Genomic DNA, 23,724 nt, shown 5'->3' on the forward strand with positions numbered 1-23,724 from the left:
TACATTTGGTCTGTATTTTAGAGTTCCTTTGCTTTCAGGCAGTAATTGGGTGGTGTCAAAGGGCCCCTGTTAAGCACTTGACTACTGAGCCATCCATTCCAAGGGATTTGTTTCTTAATTGGCCTTGATATGGGAACTTAGAGTGTTTTCAGCATTCATTGTTTTCCAGGTTTTTTATCCTATGGGCAAAGTGATATATTCCGGGCTTTCTAGGAGTTGCAAGATGCTCAAAACATGAGTGCTCAAAGCAGCATTGCTAGCTAACTCATGAGAAACCATGGGTGGAATCCAACGAAGCACTAAATCTCTTGTTCTGTCAATACAAAGATGTACCGTGCAGTGGAATGTTCACCCTGCCTTCTGCCTTCTCCCTAAACCTGTTCTAGGGGTTGCCCCAACCATCTGAAGCAGATTTGGAGAGTGTGTGGGATGTGCACAGGGACACAAGCGGAAATCCTTGCACTGACAAGACACGATAGTTGAATACCACTCCATGTAGCTAGACACCTAAGCCTTGGCAGTGCATGCCATCAGGAGGAATCTAGGTGTCCATTTATAGTGTAGTGAGCTTACCTGAAATGTAGGTCTGTTTTCCGTTCAGTGTCCTAATTGTTTGGTCCTCCAGTGGAAGCGGGATTGATCAAGAAGAGCAAAATGCCTTGCAAAGAGCAAGAATGAAGAACATGAATGAAGCAGAATACGTGTTCCTCCTTTGTACCTGATGACCGGAGTTTGAAAACATTCCAGGCCACTCCAGTGGGTTCTTCCATTTTAGGACCTTACTGAAGGTCAGAACAGCCCAGAAGTGTTTGGATCTAGCAGCATCTCTTTGGAGGACAGACCACTGCAGGTTCAAAAAAGGCTCTCCTCATAATGAATGTCGGTCTGTTTTGAGCAGGAGCCTCATTGTCAGTCAGTAACAGCTCATAAACAGGAGTCCAAAAAGAAAGAAATGTAAGCTGGATGGAGACCCAAATACCTCAGAACTAAGTACCTTGACAGCTGTGTATGCGATTTAGTGCATGAAGTTCTGATGAAAGTCCATCTCTGGGAATAATATAAAGCTCATTCTGCATCCTAAACTTCTGAGAAGAGTCACAGTGGTTAAGCTATGGTGTACAGTTCTGATTTGTGGTGCATATGAACTGCTCAATTCAGATGTCATGGCAAGCTACAGTTACAATGAACCAGGAAGTGAATTGCAGCATGCAAGGGAATTCTGAGGAACAGTCCTGTCAACCAAACCATGGTTTGACCAGTCTGCTGTGGCAGCAGCAGTGAAAGATAGCACATGTTGGTGGACATTTGCAAGACAGGCATATGAACATTGATGGACATTTTTACAAAGTGCAAGAACGTTGACCTCTTCAAGAAAAGCTGCCTTTAGGTAGAAAATCCTCTTAGGCTTCTCCCAAAAGAGAATCCAATCAGGAAAGCTACTGTTCTTAAGCACCTTGTATGCCATTCCATTAAGTGGAAGGAGAGTAGTTAAACCTACATACACCATGGCATGAGCTTGGATTAGATAGCGAGGAAAGGGGGATGACCTTGTCATCAATCTTTATTTTGTTCACTTTACTATTCACATCCCCCCCTTTAAGCAATTAGGTAGTTCTCAGACACCATGCTCTTTGCTGCATGCTACTGATGCTAGGGTCATTTAAAAAAAAACTTTTTCTTGCTCTTTGGCATATGGGAGTAGAGCCAAACTGATACTCTTTGATGGGGTTTACTTTCATCTAATGGACTGGAACTTTGTGGTAAATAACATTTATCATCTTCATTATTTTCATCCACTGACACCCAAGCAGTGTGATTTGACTATATAATTTTCGTCAGTTCTGGAATCTGCTGTGGTATTTTAGGGGAACCTATAAAATTCCATATTAGACTGGGAGTTGTGACATGCAGAAATAGTGATTTCTCTTCTTGAAGTCCATTACTTTCCCAGCTTCGTAAAGAAGTCTACAAAAGTTCTGAGTTTCTATATAAGCCACGGAGGAAAGGAAGCCTTTCTGTATAAGCCCCTCAGCTGTGTTCCTCCTCTGCCAGCCCGCTTGGTAGAAGGCCAGTAGAAGGGTAGTTTCCTGAATTTCCATACTAGCCTGGAGGAAGGAGCTTTCTCTCCTCTGTGGCAAGCATAGAAACACTTCCCCATCCTGCCCACTCACTTGCTGGGATGAAATTCTAGGTTGCTTATGATTACCAGATGAGTTATTAAATGCAAGGCTGAGCTGTCAATTTCTTCATTATACCAATGACACTTTTAATTTTTCATATCATTACTTTGGAGAAGGGACACTTGAAAATCCTTCTGCCACATCTAAAAAGAAACTTACTCAAGAAAATTTAACTTCTCTGATCATGTCTGCAAAGCCATCTCCTAATACAAGTTTTTGGGTATAAAATGAATCCCATTTTAATTCATATCTTCAAAGCACCATTTTTATAAGAAGTATTACAAAGTATTCTTTTTTCACATAGATAAGGCAAGCTACACCTTATGGAAAGGGCAGCTTTTAAACAGAGGGACGCTTGTATGCCATGCTGCTTTGAAATCAGAAATGCGTCCTTTGCTTCCCTGCAAACTGTAAGTATTAAACTTTAAAACACAGACCTGAAATCCTCATTTATTAGCCTAGATTATGTCAGATCTTGAAGGTCTGGGAACACTTCGGTTCTATGCATGATATGACCAGATTTTCTGTTGCTAGAAAGTGTGTTTCTATGCACACTTCCAACACTACTTCAAAAAATGATGTAAGAATTATAACCTTAGCTAAAAATGTGACCAATTGCTGCTGAGATAAAAAAACCTCAGATTTCTTTATTCTTTCATCTTTAGACCTGAAAAGCTCGATGTTGACATGGTTATGAACATTGAACACTTAAAGCACGTCTTTCCACGTGTGTTGCAGAAAGAAATATATTCAGGAGAAAGGGAAGGTAAAGTCTCTTCTAATTAAAGGAAAACATTATTTATCCAGATAAGTATTGTCCCTAATGGATGCCTTTCTGCATTCTTTTTGTTGCTCAAGTCACTGGCAAACATAGGGTGATAAAGCAGTAGGGTAGATTGTTGGAAAACAAGTGGCGAATACACCCAACTGAACAAAGGCCAGAGCTCATTTTAGAGCTCACTCCGTGGCATTGATGGTGGCAAAGATGCAATACATTTCCATCACTACTGCATCAACACAGTGTTGTTCAAGAGAACCATTTCAAGTAGTACTGAGTCTCTCTATGGACTTGCAGGAAGATCAGAGAACCCTCAACAGCTCACTGTTGCATTTACTAATCACTTGGCTGGTATTCATAGAATCATACAATTGTAGGATTGGAAGGGACCACAAGGTTCATCTAGTCCACCTCCTTGCAATGTAGGAATCTTTTGCCCAATTCGGGGCTAGAACCTACAATCCTGACATTAAGAGTCCCATGCTCTACTGACTGAGCTATCATTCACATCTGATCCAACTTGAGGGTTGAATGCCACAACTGCTGTAGAAGTAACGAAAGTAAGAGTCTAAGTCTGTCCACATCTTAGGCTGCAATACCTGAAATTGATCCAAGCAGATATTGCCAATGTTTTTGATGGGATAAGGCCCGCCATGTTTCTGCTCAACCAGTGCCTGTTGCAGTTGATAACTTCTGATGGATGATTGGATCAGTTCAGAAGATAATTCATGCCTCATTGTGTCAAATCTGCCTAGAGGATGCAGCTGTGCAGGAACTCCTTAAGAATCTGCTTTAGCCCAAGTTGACTATGACTGGTCACAAATCTCTCTTTTGGGAGCAAATATCTTGGGATTATTGGATGAAACGGAGTATCTAAGACCTCTTTGAATCTGGATGCAGGACCAGTTTGAATCTGGATGCAGGTCACCCTGGTACCAAAGTGACAGCTACAGGAGAGTATGACTTGTTGATCATTCTGGATTTCTTGGTTTTTGCTTCTTCAGTACCATCAGTCGCAGTATGCTTCTGAATTATGCTTTTGGATTGTCCATCTGGAATGTTGGTGGGAGGCACCATTTTGAGCTGGTCCTGCTCCTTCCTGGCATATATATTTTGGATAATGATGGTGGAGATGATCTTCATGTTGTTTAATGTCTTTGTGAATCTGCTGACAGAGGTTGTTGGCAGCCAGTTGCCATTAGTATCCTTGTGACACCCTGTTCTATTTCTCCTCAGCATCAAAATCCACAAAGACAGTGGAAGTGCTGAATTGGTGCCTTGGGTCTAATGGAGTAGATGAGGGCTAATTGAAACTCAATCTAGACAAGATGGGATATACTGTTAGTGGGTGGTTAAGCGGATGTGTAAAGTTGTGTCTTGCTCACTTTTGATTAGGTTACACTTGTACACAGCTTTGTTTTTTGTTGGATCCAACCTTTACTTGTAAGCAGTTACCAGCGCTTTTGTAACATCCAGGTTAGATTACTCCAGGTTAGATTACTGCGCTGCCTTTGAAGATGGTTCATAAATTTTAAGTAGCTCAGAATACAGCAGGCAGACTGTTGATTTGAGTACACTAGCTTGAACATATATAAAACCATCTGAACATATTTAACACCAACTCTTTTCTTAGTGGCCTTCATAGATCAAAGGTCATTGTTACTTTAGGAACATAAAATGTGCTTTGTATAACTTGGTTTGCATTCAGTATAGTTTGGTATATTAAAAGTACAGCTCATTCAGACAATTATAAGCCAAATTTGCTTTTTAATTGTAAATGGAGTTACAAACAGATGAAGTGTAAGGAACTTGCTTGTTTCATTTTGCCAGTTTATGAGTAGTAGGCAGAAACCAGTAAAACCAGAAGAAACCATCATTATAGTAAAACACTGAATATGTATTCTGAGAATGATTCTGTCTTCTCCAGCCTTCCACAGTGTGAAGCAGACATACAGCACTCATTTCTGTAAAAAAAAGCAGAGAAAAAACAGGGTGTGTGTTGAGAAGAAACGAAGTCTCCATGAATACTACATGAAATTTAATTAGTCTCATTTTATTTTGAAGGTTACCTAGATACCTGTTGATTGTGTGATCAAAGACAACAGACACAGCAATTGGAGAAATAGAAAGTAAAATTTATTGCTGACAGCAATAGGTCCAGTGGAGTTCTCTCCCAAGGACTGGACCCCGATCATTTGTGCTCTGGGCTTATATACCTTTTCCCAAATAGCTTTAGGCATTACATATTCATAAACTGCAGCAAAATTAAATCAATAAGCTTGGACACCACCCTTCCTATATCCTCCTATGTCCATATAAAGATTACTTCTGCTTTCCATATAATTGCTCATTATATTAGTAACTACTCCTATACTGTTATCAGCAAGCAAAGCAAAAATCCCCGTTTGGCAGACAAAGCCCCCCCAAACCCCCTCCTGTTATCAGACATCCTGTGTCCTATGTGGAAAGCACCAACTTGGACATCCTGTTTCACTGAACATTGGGTTATGATGACCGTCTCAGACCATTTCATGACTATGATGGATGTCTTCCTTGCAAATTGCAAATGCAGCTAAATGCATATATGTTTCTGCTAACACAGCAATAAGGCTAAGAGAAAGGCACAGCATTTGGCTTTTTAGAATTAGGCACTTTAGGCACAATAAGGTAAAGTGAGGCACAACAATATATATAAGGCACAATGATATACCTGTATGCTTTCTTTAGGGGGCCTTGCCACAATTTTGTGAGGTGTTTCTACTTCTTCATATTTATTATGGACTTCTAAAAACTGTACTTTCTCTTAAGTCCTTTGAGGCTTAGTCAAAAACATAGAAACAAATCTACCAACTATGCCAACAAGAAGCCCACAAGCAAATAAGGCACTGAATTCTTCTTCCTTCTCTTGTAACGGTGGCAGTGCCCTCCAAGAGTCAGAAATGCATCTTCTTATTCTATCTGAGAGTTTTACTTAGTGTACAACAGGACATGCTTGCCCTCATTGTATACGAATTGTGAAGATTTGCTACTATACATACTGTACTATAGTATATGCTATACTATACATGGCCCTGCAGAAAAATCTTCCTGTTAACACAGCTTTTAGAAATCATTTTGGGGGTGTAAATATATGAAGACTTAAATAAGGTGTTTAACAATCATTCTAAAAGAAAATATTTCGTCATCCAAACTTTCCCAGGGTTTCCTTTGGCAAAAAAACAAGAAAGGTGTTTTTTTTTGGGGGGGGAATGGGGGAAAGTGTCCCTGCCCCAATTTTTTTCTAGTTTTCCCCCCAGGCCTTCATATTACTATCCAGAGACCCTCTTCTAGGCATCTATGCCACATTCTCTACACAGTAGAGATTGGGTTAATGGTGTCTGGGAGTAGGACCTCTTGTTTATGGAATGCCCTCTTGTGAGTGATGCATTAAATATGGAATGCCATCTCTGAACAGCTTGAGAATGACACCAACATTTCTCTTATTTTGATTGCAGGTGAAACTTTTTCCTAACAAATAATTATAGTGGTTTGGTGGTTTTGTATGCTCTACTTTTACTGATTTTTTAAAAAAATGTACATGTGAAAAAACTTTATTTTGGAGTAAACTTTATCGTTATCTGTTGTTTTTGTTACTTGTTGTTACGACTTTCTTGAACTATTTTAAAATAGAAAAGCAGTTTGGACAGGTGTGTTTAAGTAATACATAATGGCTTGGATCCTATGTAGTTCAGGCAGAAGGAAGATAACATGCAAGAGGAGTTTCCCATCCCACCCCTATATGATCCCCTCCAACCCTCTCTGAGCCGTCTGGGATCCTCCTAAACAATGTGGGGCGGGGTACTGGGAGGGGATTGCCCCCAAATCATGCAGAGCTGCCTTGTGCAAACATACAGAGTTCACACAGTGCAGTTTGTTTAACTTTGGGCAATTGGCTTGTTCTACAGCAGTCCTATGCTGTTCAGAAGGATCACTTTACCAATTGAGAGGTATTTTGGGGAGTGCAAAGGAAGGAGGGGATCTGAATTCCAAATACCGTATATACTCGAGCATAAGCCGACCTGATTATAAGCCGAGGCACCTCATTTTACCACAAAAAACTGGGAAAACTTATTGACTTGAGTATAAGCCGGTTCACCACACCACCAACCTCCTGTTGGGCCGGAGTGAGTTTGTGTCCAAAAGGGCTGCTTTCGGGCTGGCTGCTCGTTCCTCCTCCTCCGCCGACAACAGCCTCTGCCGCTCGCTTGGGTGGGACCCTCACTCAGGTATAAGCCAAGGGGGGCTTTTTCAACACCAAAAAATGTGCTGAAAAAGTCGGTTTATACATGAGTATATACGGTAGCTTCTGCTTGTGTTACTAAAAATCCAAGCCAATACAGACAGATATTTGCTTGCTTTGTCTCTTGGCAGAAGGGACTAATAGATGCTTTTCTTTTTACATTTTCAGAGTACAGGAATGGAATGTATTGCAGTCTGTATGAAGTTGTGGAAAAGACTAGGACAGGAAGTAATTTGGAAGGTTTACTTCAAAAGCTAGAGACAGACAAACTTGTGAGTAGAGCATCTTTTCATAACTTTACTATGTGCATAGCTATTCCACTGAGAGAGGTTCTGAGAATAATTTGGCCAGTTCATATTTTATGAAAATACATCATGAGCAGACAAGTGCCTGCCGTCTTGCTTGTTGGATCCGGCCAATGGCCCATCTAGTTCAGCATCCTGATCCCACCGTGGCTGACGAGATGCCTGTGGGAAGCCTTCAAGCTGAACATGGCAAGCTGGCAAGAGTGGGTGTTCCAAATTTAATATGCATTATCTAGAATTAGGGGCATCCTTTTTCTGTTGTGTGAATTGTGTAAACTTCTTTTTTCAGGTTATTGTAAAACCACTTATAGACAGGGGATATCTCTTGCTGCTTTCTTCTTATCAAATGGCTTCCCCATATGGTATGCAACTTGTTTCTTCTTCAGCAATTCAGATTAGTTTCTTTTAATTAGCAGCTTCATTACTTTACGGTGTGCCTTTTTTTCTTAATTCAGACAACAGAAAGCCTCACATTCTGCAGGCATTGTTTCTATTTCGGAATCCTAGAGGTGTTGTGACTTCAGGTAAGATTTAATCTTTAATGTACCAATTTATTAATTGTTAAATGTCTTAAGTCCCAGTGCAACCATATAATAAGAAAAGTGTAAAAACCTTTAAAAATAATTCCATATATAAAAATGCAAAAATAAAAACAATTCTCTATTTAAAAATAAAGTCAGTAGTTCCGGTACAAGTTAATTGTTCTGGTAAAGATCTCCACTTAAAAGGTTTCTTGCTGTAATACTATTGATGCAGTAATAGCAGGGCTGGCCCATTCATGAGGCAAGGTGAGGCAACCGTCTCAGGTGGCAGGTTCCACAGGCGCAGTGGATCAGCCTCAAGAAATGTATCACCTTCTATTGCTCCCGCGGTGGCAGCAGCAGCAGCTTTAGTGCTATAGATCTGAAATTAGCTCTGGAAAGGCACAAAACCTGTATGTGTGCCTACTCCAGTGATCACCTGAAGATCAACTGTTACAGGTAAGCAGCATATCTTAAGCTGTGTTAGTAGAATACAGAGAACCTTGCCGTAGAGCAATGCTGATGAGTAATGAGAAGAGATGCTGATGCTTTATTGCTGCTTGTCTGTTTGCGGTAGCAAGGAAGAGTACAGAGCAAATTACCTATGAATTATACTGTGTTAGAAAGTGGAAGCAGAAGGGGCCTAAGAGTATTCAGGTGCTTGAAACAACAGATGTATAGAGATACAATGACATACCAAGCATGGAAGACAGAATAATTATTCAGAATAATTATTTGTTGTAAGTCACCCAGAGAACATTTTGTTGGGCAGCCTAAAAGCGCAGAAACTAAATAAAAAAATTGGAGGAACATGTGATAGTCTGAGAAGGAAGGTGGCTTCTGGAATTTGAATGGTCCATTAGATAAGAGCAGCATGCTTTCATTGCTAGAAAGGTGGATATGGTTGCCACAACAATACAACACATTACAAATAATCATTAAAAGCACTACATAAAGCTTGTATAGAATTTTCCTGTTTAGAATCATTTAGAGTTGATACATACTCACCATTGGCTTAATCACAGAGGCAGGGAACCTGTAGCTCTAAATATGTTGCTTCACTACAAATTGCATCACCCTTGGCCATTAGAAATGCTGTAAGAAGACAACTGATAGCTCATAAAAGTTATGCTCAAAATCATGAGATATTCTTAGATACAAATATGGGAAGAAAAAATATTTCTAATAGTCCTCTGCTAATGCAAATTGCTGTCTTATAATATAATTGGAATTTGCTTTTTAACCCCAAGTGAGTGTGGTTTAATGGCTAGGCCTTGGGGGACAATGTTCAGATCCTTTACTCAGCCATGAAGTGGACTACAAGATCTTGTGTCTGTCACTATCATTCAGTTTAACCTATCTCAAGTTTTGAAGATAAAGTGGTGCAGGAGAACTGTATATACTATTTTAAACTCCGGGGGGGGGGAGATATAAGTTAAAATATGTATTAATAGTTGTGTTGCTTGCTTAAATGACTGATTTTTCTCTCTTGCAATTGTCTTTCTGCTTTTATTTTGAACACAGTTCTAAAAAATGAACAGAAAAGTGCAAATACGTTATTAACGCAGGAAGCCCATGTGGTCATGCCGGAATTTACAAGATTTATTCAGTCGCTACATTATGCTTATATTCATTCTCGTAAAGACACTAAAGTAGATTTAAATACTGCGGTGGAAAAGCATATAAATGACTATCTGAAGCGAAACAGTAAATTTAATAAAGAGTTCATTTTATATAATTATAGCACAGTCTTGGATGAGAAAAAGCACCTATATCCTGCACCAAAAAACAAATCCAATATTGAAAGCGCCTTACGCAACTACATTTTTGGTTCAGAAACCTACCAGATGTCTGTTTCTAAAGCAAAAAAAATTATGGATGGAAATCGGAAGCCTCAGCAGTTTAGTCCTATTTCAGATTATGAAGCCACAGAGGAGGAATCTGACTACAGAAAGAGAAAAGCTAGGAAAAGAAATGGTTCTAAATGTGAAACTGTAGTTGCCAAGAGAAAACCTGGTGACCCTGGGGATTATGATCCAGAAAGTATCAAAAAGTTGATTAACTTAATTCAGTGTATGAAGAAAAATGTAGATAGAGACTCTGACACGGAAGACAACAGAAATGAAAGCAGACTGCAAATTAAGATAGAGAGCCCACAGAAACATTTTAAAACTAGTGAGTCCTCAGAAAACATTTGTCAGCATGAAGGTAAGAGCTTTCGTAAGCTACTTTCGGTCTATGAAAATGTTCTTTTAGTGTGGCTGCGGCTGTGCTCTGGAACTGCCTGTGTATTTAAATTAGGCAGGCACCTTCACTATACTGTTAGTTTCAGCTGGTCTATCCAGACACATGATTTCATTAGATTTGCATTAATGTTTTTATGTATTGTTGTTTAGTTGTTTAGTCATGTCCAACTCTTTGTGACCCCATGGACCAGAGCACGCCAGGCACTCCTGTCTTCGGTTTTATGTATACTTCTTTTTAATTGCTTTGCATATTTTAGTCCTGTTCTATATAGAATTGAACCTGTGTACTACTTGTAGATACATTTTCTTTGAGCAAGCAGTTTATAAATTTTCTAAATTGTAATAATAATACTAATTTATTTGTATTGGCTATGTCAACTAACTAAAGGACGGCAAATAACTTTTAGCATAACTTCATGTTTTCCCCAATTCCCCTTCTTTGGTTTCTAGGGGGCAGAGCAACAGAATCACTTCTTTCAATTATACATGACCTTGGTGGACATGATACAGATTTGAGGCAGCAAAATGTTGCTAATACTCCCAGTAATGATGTATATGGTTTCCTAAAGCAGATTTCAGCAATAATTAATAAGCAAGATTCAGCAGAAAGCTATTCAGAGCAACAGGTTGAATACAACTCAATTCTGCAACAGATCAAGAACTTTCTTAATGCTTCACATGTTGAAAATGTTCAAAGCCCAAAGTTGGAAGTGAATGCATCATGCTTGCCTTATTCGTCTGACGTTTCTGCTAGTGAAGTAGACATTGATCATGCCCAACATTTAAAAGTAAGAATCTCTTTAAAAATATTAGAAACTGCTTCTAAAATTTCAGTGTATGCATTTGGTGTATATAAAATAGGGGTTCTTTTTAGCATTTGTATTTGTGGCTTCTGGATCTCCAGTTTGACTGTTATAATGGCCCAACTCCTGAAACAGTGAAAAGTAAAGGGGTAGATTGAACAAGACCAATGCTAAATTCTCTTATTCATGCAGTTCTGAATTATAGTAGTAGTGGGGGCAGGGGGCGGGGTAGGAAATAAGAATGGTATAAGGTTGAGGGTAGTTTGCCATGAAGAAGTTCTGCTGTAATGAACAGCTGCATTTGTGTCCATTGAATTTATACTTTGAGGTGGAAAAGTACTAACAGCTTTAACTGGAAACTGAAGAATAATCATCAACCTAGATGCTGTGTGTTCTCTCCCCTACCCTATTCAGCATAAGTAATATTCTAGATGTATGCTCCCTGTGACTCTTTTGCTGATATGTGTGGGTATTTTAGTAATTTGGTTAAATAGTAAAATGAGAATTCCCTGGATGCCTAGATCCAGTTTTGGAGCAAGCACTCTTTGGTGATTAAGCCTCATCAGAGATTTACAATCACAAAACATGCAGCAAAATAAAGTGTGGAAATAGACCTTTAAAATATTCCTTTCTAAGTTGTTCCCAAAGTTTCTCACTTCCCTTAGCATTGAAAAAGACCACATACAGTAGTGCCCCGCAAGACGAACGCCTCGCAAGACAAAAAACTCGCTAGACGAAAGGTTTTTTCGTCCGCGATTTGCCTCGCAAGACGAATTCCCCTATGGGCTTGCTTCGCAAAACGAAGCTTGCCCCGGGGACAGCGGGTCTTCTCTTTTGAAGCAAGGGGCTGCGGGGAGATAGCGATCTCCCTGCAGCCCCTTGCTGCAAAAGACGTCCGGGGGAAGCGGGGAAGCGAAGCGCTTCGCTTCCCCGCTTCCCCCGGACCTCTTCTGAAGCAAGGGGATGGGGGGAGATAGCGATCTCCCTGCAGCCCCTTGCTGCAAAAGACGTCGGATGAAGCGGGGAAGCGAAGCGCTTCGCTTCCCCGCTTCCCCCGGACCTCTTCTGAAGCAAGGGGATGGGGGGAGATAGCGATCTCCCTGCAGCCCCTTGCTGCAAAAGACGTCGGGGGAAGCGGGGAAGCGAAGCGCTTCGCTTCCCCGCTTCCCCCGGACCTCTTCTGAAGCAAGGGGCTGGGGGGAGATAGCGATCTCCCCCCAGCCCCTTGCTTCAGAAGAGGTCCGGGGGAAGCGGGAAGCGAAGCGCTTCGCTTCCCCGCTTCCCCCTGATGTCTTTTGCAACTGTTCCGAAGTGGGGCGGGGGGCGGGGTCACCTGCCCCAGCCGCCCCACTTCGGAAAGCTGTTCCAGGAACAGCTCCATAGGAACCTCCATAGGCGCCCGTCACCTCTCCAGCCAGGAGAGCGCGCGCGGGGCTAAACCAGCCCCCCGCGACCCTCTCCCAGCTGGAGAAGTGACGCGCGCCTATGGCAGGAGCCTCCATAGGCGCCCGTCACCTCTCCAGCCGGGAGAGCGCGCGCGGGGCTAAACCAGCCCCCCGCGACCCTCTCCCAGCTGGAGAAGTGACGCGCGCCTATGGCAGGAGCCTCCATAGGCGCCCGTCACCTCTCCAGCCGGGAGAGCGCGCGCGGGGCTAAACCAGCCCCCCGCGACCCTCTCCCAGCTGGAGAAGTGACGCGCGCCTATGGCAGGAGCCTCCATAGGCGCCCGTCACCTCTCCAGCCGGGAGAGCGCGCGCGGGGCTAAACCAGCCCCCCGCGACCCTCTCCCAGCTGGAGAAGTGACGCGTGACTATGGCAGCAGCCTCTGAAGGATGCACCGAAGCCTGGCGTGGGGGGGGGGGCGGAGAGACCTTCTCCCCGCGCCAGCCTTCGGATGGCTGTCCTGAAGACTTGGGGTGGGAGAAGGGTTTTCCTTCCCACCGCCAACATTCAGAATGCTGTTCTGAATGTTGGCGGTGGGGAGGAAAAACCCTCCTCCCACGCAAGCCCCGGGAACAGAGGGAAAGCGCTGCGCGCCTTCCCCTCTGTTCCCGTACCTGTCCTGAAGGCTTGCGGTGGGGAGAAAAGCCCTTCTCCGCACCGCCAGCCTGGCAAGCGGTTTCCCTAGGAACGCATTAATTGATTTTCAATGCATTCCTATGGGAAACCGTGCTTCGCAAGACGAAAAATTCGCTAGACGACAAAAATTGCGGAACGAATTAATTTCGTCTTGCGGGGCACCACTGTATTTGGTAAGTTAAAAATGATTTACCTACAAACTCTTCAAAGGTCAGCTTCATGTGCTTTTCCATAGAGTAGCAAGAAAAGACAGGCAGTTAAACTTAGTTTCAAAATTGGTAAATGTTTCAAAATTATTTGTATAGAAACACAAAGGTGGCTTGCTAAAGTCACACGGTCTAAGCTTGGAGCACCCAGCTTGGACATCTTTACTGGTCAGTTTCACATGGTGGAAAAAGAGACAATAAAGGTTTTGATTACCCTTCCTCCCAAAGTGAGCAGGTATGACTTACCGAAGCCTAGCAGAACAGCTATGGTTTTAACCCCTTCATGTTTTAATTAGACTGAGCATCTTGGTTATATGAGGCTGGATTTATCCCACACTCTGTTCTTTTTTTATGGAGAAGGGCATTTGATCTCAGTGACAAGTTTAATAAAATTTCCTTCCCCATTCTGGAGGGAAATGTCATCAGACTCTACTATTGAGGACCATGATAACACTTTTCATGCTGGGTTAGGAATCTGGAAGGGAAAGAAGATAGACTTTTTGGCAGAGATGTTTGGCTATGGCAGCAAAGGGAAGAGAAGGAGAGTCCCCATGTGTGGGGTGGGTGGGTTCATAAGTAAGCAGAGCTTAGAAGGGAATCATCCTACTCTTTCATACACAGGTTGACTTACAGAAGGGCTATAGTAGCAAAGGATCCAAAAGTCCCCTAAGCTACGTACCCACTCCCTTAGAGGGAGTACAGTGGACGCTCGGGTTGCGAACGTGATCCGTGTGGGATGCACGTTTGCAACCCACAGCGGCATGTCTGCGCACGCGTGGGTTGTGATTCGGCACTTCTGCGCATGCGCAAGGCACGATTTAGCACTTAGGCACATGCGTGACTGCCGAAACCTGGAAGTAACCTGTTCCAGTACTTCCAGGTTTTGGCGGTCCGTAACCCGAAAAAACACAACCTGAAGCGGCTGCAACCCGAAGTATGACTGTATAACCCCATCAAGAGCAGGCAAGCTCCCGTACATCCAGTCTAAGGAACCACCCACTTCAGTCTTATCGGGATTGAGTTTCAGTTTGTTCACTCTTATCCAGTCCATTACTGAGGCAAGACAACAATCCAGCACACCAACTTCTACACCTGCAGATGTAAAGGAGAAGTAGAGTTTTCATAGTGCTGTTAACATACTCCAGACCTCCAGATACTCGGTGGTTTCATGTGGATGTTAAACAGCACAGGGGATAAAATTGAGCCCTGAGGAATCCTGCATTGAAGCATTCTGGAGCTGAAAAGCATTCCCCAAACATCACCCTCTGGAAACGACCATCCAAGGACCAGAACCAACACAAAGTAGTGGCACCTACCCCTAACCAGAACAGCAACTATGGGAAGGATGTCATGGTCAGTGGTATTGGAGGCTGCTGAGAAGAGGAACACATTTCCCCTGTCTCTCTCCTGACAGAGGTCATCATACAAGGTGACCAAAACAGTTTCTGTGCCAAAACTGGGCTTAAACCCCGATTGAAATGGATCTAGAAAATCGGTTTCCTCCCAGAGCACCTGGATCCTGGTGCACAGCCACCTGCTCAAGAACCTTGTCCAAGAAGGGGAGATTGGCAACTGGCCAGTAGTTACTTAGATTTTCTGAACCCAGAGAGGGTTTCTTGAGGAGTGGTTTTACCACTACCTCCTTCAAGCAAGCAGGACCACCCCCTCTTACAAGGAGGCATTAATCACCTCCCTGCTAGTTTTTATCAGCCAAGAAGGAAAAGAGTTCAAAGTGCAATTGGTCACCCTTATCAATCCAAGCACCTTGTCCACATCCTCAAACTTTACTAACTGAAGCCCGTCCAACAGAAGAGAACTAGATAGTGCTCTGGAAACCCCTTGAGATTCATCTGCTGTAATAGAGTCAAGATCCTGGTGGATGCAAGTGATTTTGTCCTCAAAATGCTGTGCAAACAAAGTCACAGCAAGCCACCGTCTGTTCCATCACCTCCAGGCCAGACTGTAAGAGGCCCCACACTACCTGGAAAAGTTACCAAGTGGCACAATGAGGTTGCGATGGAGGCAGCAAAGTGTGCCTTCTTTGCTGACTTCACTGCCCCTAGGTAGGCTTTATTATGAGCCCTCATCAGTGTTCGAGTACATGTTTTTCTCTTACAGATAGGTAGCTGTGTTGGTCTGCCATAGTCAAAATAAAAAAATTCCTTCCTGTAGCACCTTAAAGACTGTGTATCTGAAGAAGTGTGCATGCACACGAAAGCTTATACCAAGAACTAACTTAGTTGGTCTTTAAGGTGCTACAGGAAGGAATTTTTTTATGTTTTTCTCTTACATTTGAGCCATCTCCCAGCTTGTTTCATCACTCCAAGCTTTGGAATATACCAAGGAGCCAAACAGGCTCTATGAAGCAGGGGGTGGTGCTCATATCAACAGCCTGAACCATTCAGTTGTTCCAGAGGTCAGCCAGTGCTTTGACAGGAGTGCCAGTCATATAATCTGGGAATCCTCCAGACCAACCTGGAAATCCACTGAGTGAGGGAGGCCTGGCATTCAGCAACAGCAGTCGCGGACCCAAGGGCTGGTTGAGAGGACAACTGCACTTCCCCAGGTTAAAAGAGGGGGCCTGGCACCCAACAGTCACTAACTGCCTATGCCGTGTGCCTCTTACCCGGTCAACTTAATCTCCTACACTTTACCTCCCCCTACCCTGAGCCACTGTGATTGGCTCTCCTCAGCTCCTTTCTTCCCAGGCACATCCCACGTCTTCAATTAAAAAGCAACAAAACCTCAAATTTAAAACATTTGAGTTAAGCAGTTAAAAACAATTTTAAACAATAGGGGTGATAATAATAAAACCCACTAAACAATAACCCAACCCAGTGAGCCATTTACAAGTTCTAAGTAAAGAAAGATGGTAACTGATTACACCTTATTGATGGGCCAGTTTTAAAGGTCCTTCACCCATAGTATCTGCGTATTTATTTGTTTTGCTTGTTTACATTTCTTTAATGTATGCATTTATTATTCAATTTTGCTACTTTTTTGTTTTCAGTAATGGCAACAGTCTTTCTGGTCTCTCTTGCCTTTTCCCTTTATTTCAGAAGTTTTATTTTGCTTTCATGAAGAAAGGGGTTCTGGAAGTTCACAACTGTTCACATGTAATATAATCTAGATCTATATTGGTTGATAATAGAGACGAGTTACATTAATTTGTTCTATCTAACTGGTGTGAAATCTGAATTTGTCATTAACTAAACTGGATTTCAAGGGGTTGACTGTTCCTCAAGTTGTTTGGGGGACAAATGCTTCCTAAAGAATAAGCTCTGTTAAATGCTGGGATTTCTGAGTAAACATGCATGGGCTGTGGGAATGTTTTTTAAAAGTAGTTAAACAGCAAATGCTTTGATGTAAAGGCAAAATTGTTTTCATAGAGACGCTTTAAATATTTTTACATTGAGATGGCTAAAAGGTAACAAGTTAGAATTATCAATTGAGACTACTATGTGTTTGTTTAGGAAACAAGCACTGGAAGTGTAAGTAGCTTTGAAGGTGGTAGCCCATGTCCCAGCACACCCATTGAACATACTTATCATAGACAGCATTCCGCCTCATACAACGTTGAAGCAACTGAAATGCAATGGAAGCTGATTCCTATCACAGGTAAGTAACAACTTTATAAATATAAAACCTAAAGTTTTGTGTCTTTCTGATACCCAGTTCTTAAAATGGCAAAAGGGATGTGTGCATACTATTACATATTCCAGTAATATTTGAATTCTGATCAGGTTATTCTGATAGTGTTTATGGCAGTGAAAACCACATTTTCAGACCATCTGTGTATACAGTATTATGACTAAGCCTCGTGTTATTAAGCAAATAAGCAATAACTGTTGAGATTAGATCTACTGGTTCTATCATATACAGTACAGTATATCTTTCTGGAAGTGGGCACGTTAGGATTTTATGACTGAGGGAGTAAAGTTGGAAGACACCAAGCAAACCATAAAATCTGTGTCCTCAGATAGTTCTGGGGTTGAAAGTAATGTTTTGCCATATGCTGACATACTCGTGGATGGTCTGGCTGTAGATTAAAATTAGTGCTATCTACCAGCAAGGGCTTCACTATTACAAGGGCATACAGTTGGCACAGCTGTGTACATTACACCACTCAAAGGGAGTATATGCTATCTCTTACCTTGAATTCTAGGTTTGTGGTTTTTTGTATGAGTGAAACTAGGCAAATGTTTTACCACACCTTGATCAAAATATGAAAAGGTGAGCAGATAAAATTGCTTCATAGGCTGGATTTGGTATAGAGGTTGCCAGAAGACCATTGCTAAACTGACAAACCTTTTAAAACCTTGGCTGAGGGCTAGTACAAAACCTTTCTAGGCAACCTCTGTGTCCAGTGTAATAATTTGAGGGCAATACTGAACCTTGTAGGAGCAAGCTTTACCGAAGCAAGCTTGCCTTGCAAGGTACTCCAGCTTTTCCTACTTATTTGTCAATTGTTACCGTACCCTTTTCAAAAAGCTCTGGAGTTGCATTTTACCAAAAGGAGCGACAGATGAATTCTGAAAGATTCTCTTTTTTACTGCAATTTGTCCAGTGGGGTGCCTTTTTATTGTTGCTTCTCATTATTTGAACTGTTACCTATCTTTTAAAATGCTGTTTTGATATTTGGAGGCATATTTGTTTCATCAAACAGCAGCAACTGGGTCTACTTGCTTTTGGTGGTAGTTTCCGTATTTGTATTAAAGGCTTGAAAGTCTTGAATAGCATATTTACATCATATTTTTCATCGAGAAGCAGAGAGTATTTGATACAATCTTGGTGTGGGAGCAGCAGTGGCATGGTTAGGTAGCTCAAACCCCAGTGCACCAAAGCACTTAAAATGGGGAATTCCCAGTCTGCTGCTTTTTGCAGTTTTAACAGATGTAATGAATTCTGGAATTCAAATCTTTCCCAGAATGAAAAGAGACCTATGATACCCAAATATGTTGGAAATTAATACCAATAATTAGTTTTATACTCTCTATAGTGGGCTAACTATCTTAAATTGGTGCTGTAGTATCTTAAATTGTAGTGCTGTAGTACATCTTGAGAAACTCTAACCTTGCTAACTGCTGCTCTCCCTCAGGAGGGGCAGGAAGAGTTCCTGAAGAGCACCCGAGAAAACATGGAGATAACCAAACAGGTGAGAAGGGTGGCCTTTATTGCATATGCTCCTTGCTATCTAGAAAACTTAAAAAAAAAAAAAAAACAGTTCCTTGGTAGCCCCCTCCCCAATAGAGTTAAGGAAGTGAATCCACCAAAGCAAGTATATTCAGAGTTTGAAACTTGAGAAATACAGTTGAATTAAGGCACCCAGGTAACATGGGAGCAACTGTAGTTACAATCCTTGATGCAGGATGTGGGTGGTGCTGTGGTCGAAACCTCTTGGGCTTGCTGATCAGAAGGTCGGCGGTTCGAATCCCTGCGCCGGGGTGAGCTCCTGTTGCTCTGTCCCAGCTGCTGCCAACCTAGCAGTTCAAAAGCACACCAGTGCAAGTAGATAAATAGGAACCGCTGCAGCGGGAAGGTAAACAGCGTTTCCGTGCGCTTTGGTTTCTGTCACGGTGTTCCGTTGCACCAGAAGCCACATGACCCAGAAAGCTGTCCGTGGACAAACGCTGGCTCCCTCGGCCTGAAAGCAAGATGAGCACCGCACCCCATGGTTGCCTTTGACTGGACTTAACTGTCCAGCGGTCCTTTACCTTTTTACCTATAACCCTTGAAGGTAATTCCAAGTGCATCAGTTATAATAGAGATTGCTAGTTTTTAACAACAAAGCTTTGCTGTTGAATATTGAATGTTTATAAAGTCCATTGTAAAATTCTCAATGAACTGCTTTGGTACCTTAACAGGCAGTTGTTATAATTGATAGAGCTGTATGAAATATACAAAGGGCCAACATACATATTGTGTTAATATAGATAATCATGTAATTTTTATGTATAGCGTATCAATTTCCATCCTATGAGGCATATACACTTCACATAATAAATGTGTTTAATTTGTGATGTTCCGTATCATGTATAAAGGATATAGATGAATTTATTTGTAGTTAAGTTGTTCATATATTACTTTGCGGAGCGCAGCCTGAAAACGCTCAACCTGAAGCAATTTCAACCCGAGGTATGACTGTACAACATACCAGACGGGACGTACCATTGATGTTGCCTTTGCCACAAGTGATATGAGGGATGGACTGAGGATAAGGGGAGTGCAGAGCACTTCCTTGTCATGGTCAGACCATTATCTGGTTAAGATTGGATGGACAATGGCAATTCTCCCCTGTAAGGGTGGTGGGCCTATTTAGGTGCCCTCAGAGGTTGATAGAACCTGATGAGTTTCTGCATACTCTGGGAAGTCTTCCAGTGGAGAAAGCTGAAGATCCTGTTGAATTCCTGTTCTCATGATGGAAAAGCAAGATAAAATGGGCAGTTGATGCAATCCTATATGGCATTGTGGAGCCTGAACAGCCTCTTGGTATTTTGAGGAGCTCTGGAATATGAAACAAACTGGATGTGGACTAGAACAGAAGTGGCACATCTTGCCACTTTAATCCAATTTAATTTTTTTTAAAAGTCTGATTTAAATTTTTTAAAATCCACCTGAACACCTGTTGGAGCACATAATCGTGCCTATTATGTAACAGTGCAGGATGCAAAAAAGGGCATTTCACAGTTTGCATTGCATTCCTCTAGTAGCCAGCTGGCAGAGTTATTTCCGATGTCCAGAGACTATTGACACCCTCTGTGGGGGAAGGACCTTGTGGGCATTCAGAGACCTTCTTTGGCCAACTGCCTACAACTTTGAAGATTGATAAAGTCACTCAATTTAAGAGTGCTCTTGACTTCACCCTTTTTGCTGCTCCAGCTGTGAAGTGCCACTATCAAGCGTGTGTTGTGGAACCAGTTTCTGCTAATACAATCATCTGATGTAGACAAGGTGCTGGTGATAATATGACCACATGCCCTCTTGAGCCCTCTCCCTCCTGGCTTATTAAATCTGGCAGAAGGGAGCTGACTGGATGTGTCCAGAGCATGGTTAAAATTTCATTGGATGAGGGCATGGGGCCCACTACCTTGGAAAGAAACAGTGGTGTGGCTGCTCCTAAAGAAACTGACTCATTGCGCTGGAACAACCACCAACCAGTTGCAAATACTCACTTTTGGTGGAAGATGGCAGAGAGGGTTGTAGTGGGGCAACTGCAAGCATTCTTAAATGATACAGATTATTTAGATCCATTCAAGTCTTGGTTCAGGCCTGGCTATGGGACTGAGTTGGCTTTGGTCACCCTGATGGAAGATCTTTGCAGAGCATGGACAGGAGAGCAACTTTGCTCCTGCTGCTTGATCTCTCATGTTGTCCTCCTGGACGAGTTCTGGGGAATGGGAGAATGCTTTTCAGCTCCCTGGCAATTAAGTTATGGGGTGCCACAGGACACTACTTTATTTCTGATGCTATTTTATATCTATATGGAGCAGCCATTAAGAGTTTTTGGGGTGAGGTGCCGTCAGTATGCAGATGATATCCAGCTCTATTTCTCCTTAACATCTGAATCAGAGGAGGCCATGCAGTCCCTAGGGTGCTTGAATGCAGTGGTGAGATGGATGACAAAAAGCAGGCTGAGCTTGAATCCTAGCAAGCTGGAGGCACTGGATAGAGGTACTGGATAAGTAGTTCCCATGTCTGAGAAATGGATAAATTGCCTACCCTGGATGGGGTTCTACTGCCCCTGAAGGAGCAGGTTTGCGGGTGCTTCCAGATTTCGCTCTTGTCATTGGTGGCTCTGGTAGTGTCATCAGCTAGAAGCACATTTTACCAACTGCAGCTGCTGGGATAGCTACAACTGTTGCTGGATGGGGGAAACTTGGCTACAGTAGCTCATGCATAGATTACTGGATTACTACAAAACACTATGTGAGGCTTCCCTTGAGCTTGATCCAGAAGCTGCAGAATGCTGCAGCATGATTGCTGACAGCTGTGAGACGGCGGACACATTTGCTCAGAGATCTGCACTGGTTGCTGATTTGTTACCACTGTACTCTAAATAAATACTTTTGTTCAGACAAGTTTGCTGGAAATGTGTGTTTTTAAATTGTTTTAACTTATTGATTTTCGTTTTTGAAAATGTTTTAAATACTTGTTTTCAACTGTTTTTACGAATAATTTTATTGTTTTATTCTCTTTGTAAACCTATTTAAACTTTTTCAACTAAGCATTGCTTAGTTTTTAGAAATAAAACAAGGGATGTTCTTGCTTGAACGGGGAACAAGTTGACTGTGAAAGCACCCTAGTAAGAGTATTCTAGTAAGAGGAGAAGTCAATACAAAAGAAAACACAGTGCAGTAGTTTAGATGCTGCCTCTGGTTTGGGGAAAATAAAATTGCAAGCATTGCAATGGTAGTAAATAAATGTTTGGTAGTGTTGTTTGGCAATCTTGTGTTTCTTCACAAATGGCAACAATGGGATTTTTAGCTTTGTTGGATTTCATAGAATGAAATGGGATTCAGAGACCTCTAAAATCTAACTTGGCTTTGTAGGCAGACACAAATAATCTCTCACATGCTAAGAAATTTATTTATTTATTTATTTATTGCTTGCTTGCTTGCTTGCTTGCTACTAGTTTGCTGATCAAAGCAGAATACATTAAATATTCTGCTTTTTCCTTTATCCTACCCAAATAGACATGGTGGGTGAAATCCATTCATGGTAGATAAGGGGAAGTGACTGTTGCCGATTTCCCTTTCAGAAACCCTAGCCTAAGTAATCCATGTTGTTTGCTTTGTAAATCTCTCAAGAGTTGACTCATAATTTTGTGAGTAACTTTTAATAACTGAATACACTTTAAATAGTCTGTACTGAAAAGTCTGTGTTTCACTGGCTGGATCTACAGTGATCTTCTAAACATTATAAAATACAGCGTTCCATCATGTTTAATAGCAGTTTCCTTTGCCAGTGGCTCACTGCTCTGTACCACCCTCTGGTGTCACATTTTAATAATGCATTTTAAATGTTATAAATGACGAGAGTAGACCCACCCACTATTATTAAAATAGAACTGTAAAGATTTGGAGGAAAGCATGTTGAATACTGACCAGATTGTGCATGGTGACATAGGAGGGCAGGGGATATTTGTGTTTGTGCAGTAAAAAGTTACAAATATTAATTCATGTAAAAAAGCAAGTCCTAAAATATTTTTTGAATATAAATATTTTCTTTGGAAGTTGGATTTTAGCACCAGATAGTGTATCATGCCAAATTTAACTCTTTTTACTAGCATTTCTTTCTTGTCTTGTATATTTCTCGTTGTCGTTAATCACTAGGATGGGTTTGGGGCTAATCAGCAATATAAAGGAAATGACTGGATTGTGTGCATACTCCCTTCTCTTTTGCCTTGTGTAAAAGGTGTCAAGGGAGTGGTTTAAAACTACCCCTCAGGTTCATTCCTGGTAGGGGATTCAATAAGAAACGCAACTAAGGACTCCAGCAAAACAATACCCTTCATTAACTTTACTGCAGCAAAGGACAGTCCCATAAGTACTACTCTTTTACATACAGCTTACACCATACTAAGTACGTAACTGGTTCCATGTTGTCCATTCCACGTCAGCCATGGCAGGACATCATGTTCTGGTCAAGATGTCCCCTACAGGTCATCTTACTATAATAAACTAACCTATGATCAGAACAGTAACATCGAACAAACAGATTCCGCAAACATATTTTACAGTTTCTTTCTCCTTGTCTTCTAATACACATAGTCTAATATTAATAAAGGCCTTTATATGTCATACAGACATATACTAACACATTCCAGTTATGGATAAATACATTCCTTAATATCTTTTATTGTTATATTAGCCTTATTTACTTTCCATTTCCATGTCTTTCACTATGGTATCTATTATTCTTTGCCAACCTTAATTAATTGCCAACTATGATTACACAAGGTTCATATTTGAGAGCTTGGGTCATTGATGTTTGAATACAGGTCAAGCTGACAAGGTAAGTCAGCATCCTTTGGTCAGTACAGTAAACAGACAACAGTTTTCTTTGATACATCAAAAATACAATTAATATTTTTTGGTCAGTACAGTAAACAGACACCAGTTTTCTCTGATACATCAAAAAGACAATTAATATTTAATAACTAAATCAGCAAATAAAGCTTTCCATTATTTCTCTTTCTAAATTAGGCACAAAGTTCAGGCTAGCTGTAATTGTCAGGCCTGCAATACTTTCTTGCATTTTGAAGCCTAAGGTTTTGGGATGCAGGAGGCAAATCGTCATTTTCCCTTCACAAAGGGGAAACCTACCA

General features: G+C 41.7%; 1 protein-coding gene across 7 annotated transcripts in view; it reads left to right on the forward strand.

Moving 5' to 3' along the window:
• Window positions 1-23,724, forward strand: part of TASOR (transcription activation suppressor) — a 69,049-nt gene that overhangs the window by 17,329 nt on the left and 27,996 nt on the right. For 5 of the 7 annotated variants that reach the window (XR_014005096.1, XR_014005097.1, XR_014005098.1 and 2 more), the window contains exons 9-17: window positions 2,485-2,590; window positions 2,846-2,946; window positions 7,406-7,509; window positions 7,832-7,904; window positions 7,998-8,066; window positions 9,588-10,271; window positions 10,760-11,097; window positions 16,871-17,015; window positions 18,496-18,552. Coding sequence is in view for 4 of the 7 variants with exons in the window: in XM_081183939.1 (XP_081040065.1) it covers window positions 2,485-2,590; window positions 2,846-2,946; window positions 7,406-7,509; window positions 7,832-7,904; window positions 7,998-8,066; window positions 9,588-10,271; window positions 10,760-11,097; window positions 16,871-17,015; window positions 18,496-18,552 (1,677 nt within the window). In the remaining 3 variants the exon portion in view is untranslated. The remainder of the gene's footprint in view (window positions 1-2,484; window positions 2,591-2,845; window positions 2,947-7,405; window positions 7,510-7,831; window positions 7,905-7,997; window positions 8,067-9,587; window positions 10,272-10,759; window positions 11,098-16,870; window positions 17,016-18,495; window positions 18,553-23,724) is intronic. The other 2 variants (XM_081183937.1, XM_081183938.1) reach the window with 2 other exon arrangements.

Source organism: Podarcis bocagei (assembly GCF_964188305.1).
Source record: "Podarcis bocagei genome assembly, chromosome: 2".
Classification (NCBI taxonomy): Eukaryota; Metazoa; Chordata; class Lepidosauria; order Squamata; family Lacertidae; genus Podarcis; species Podarcis bocagei.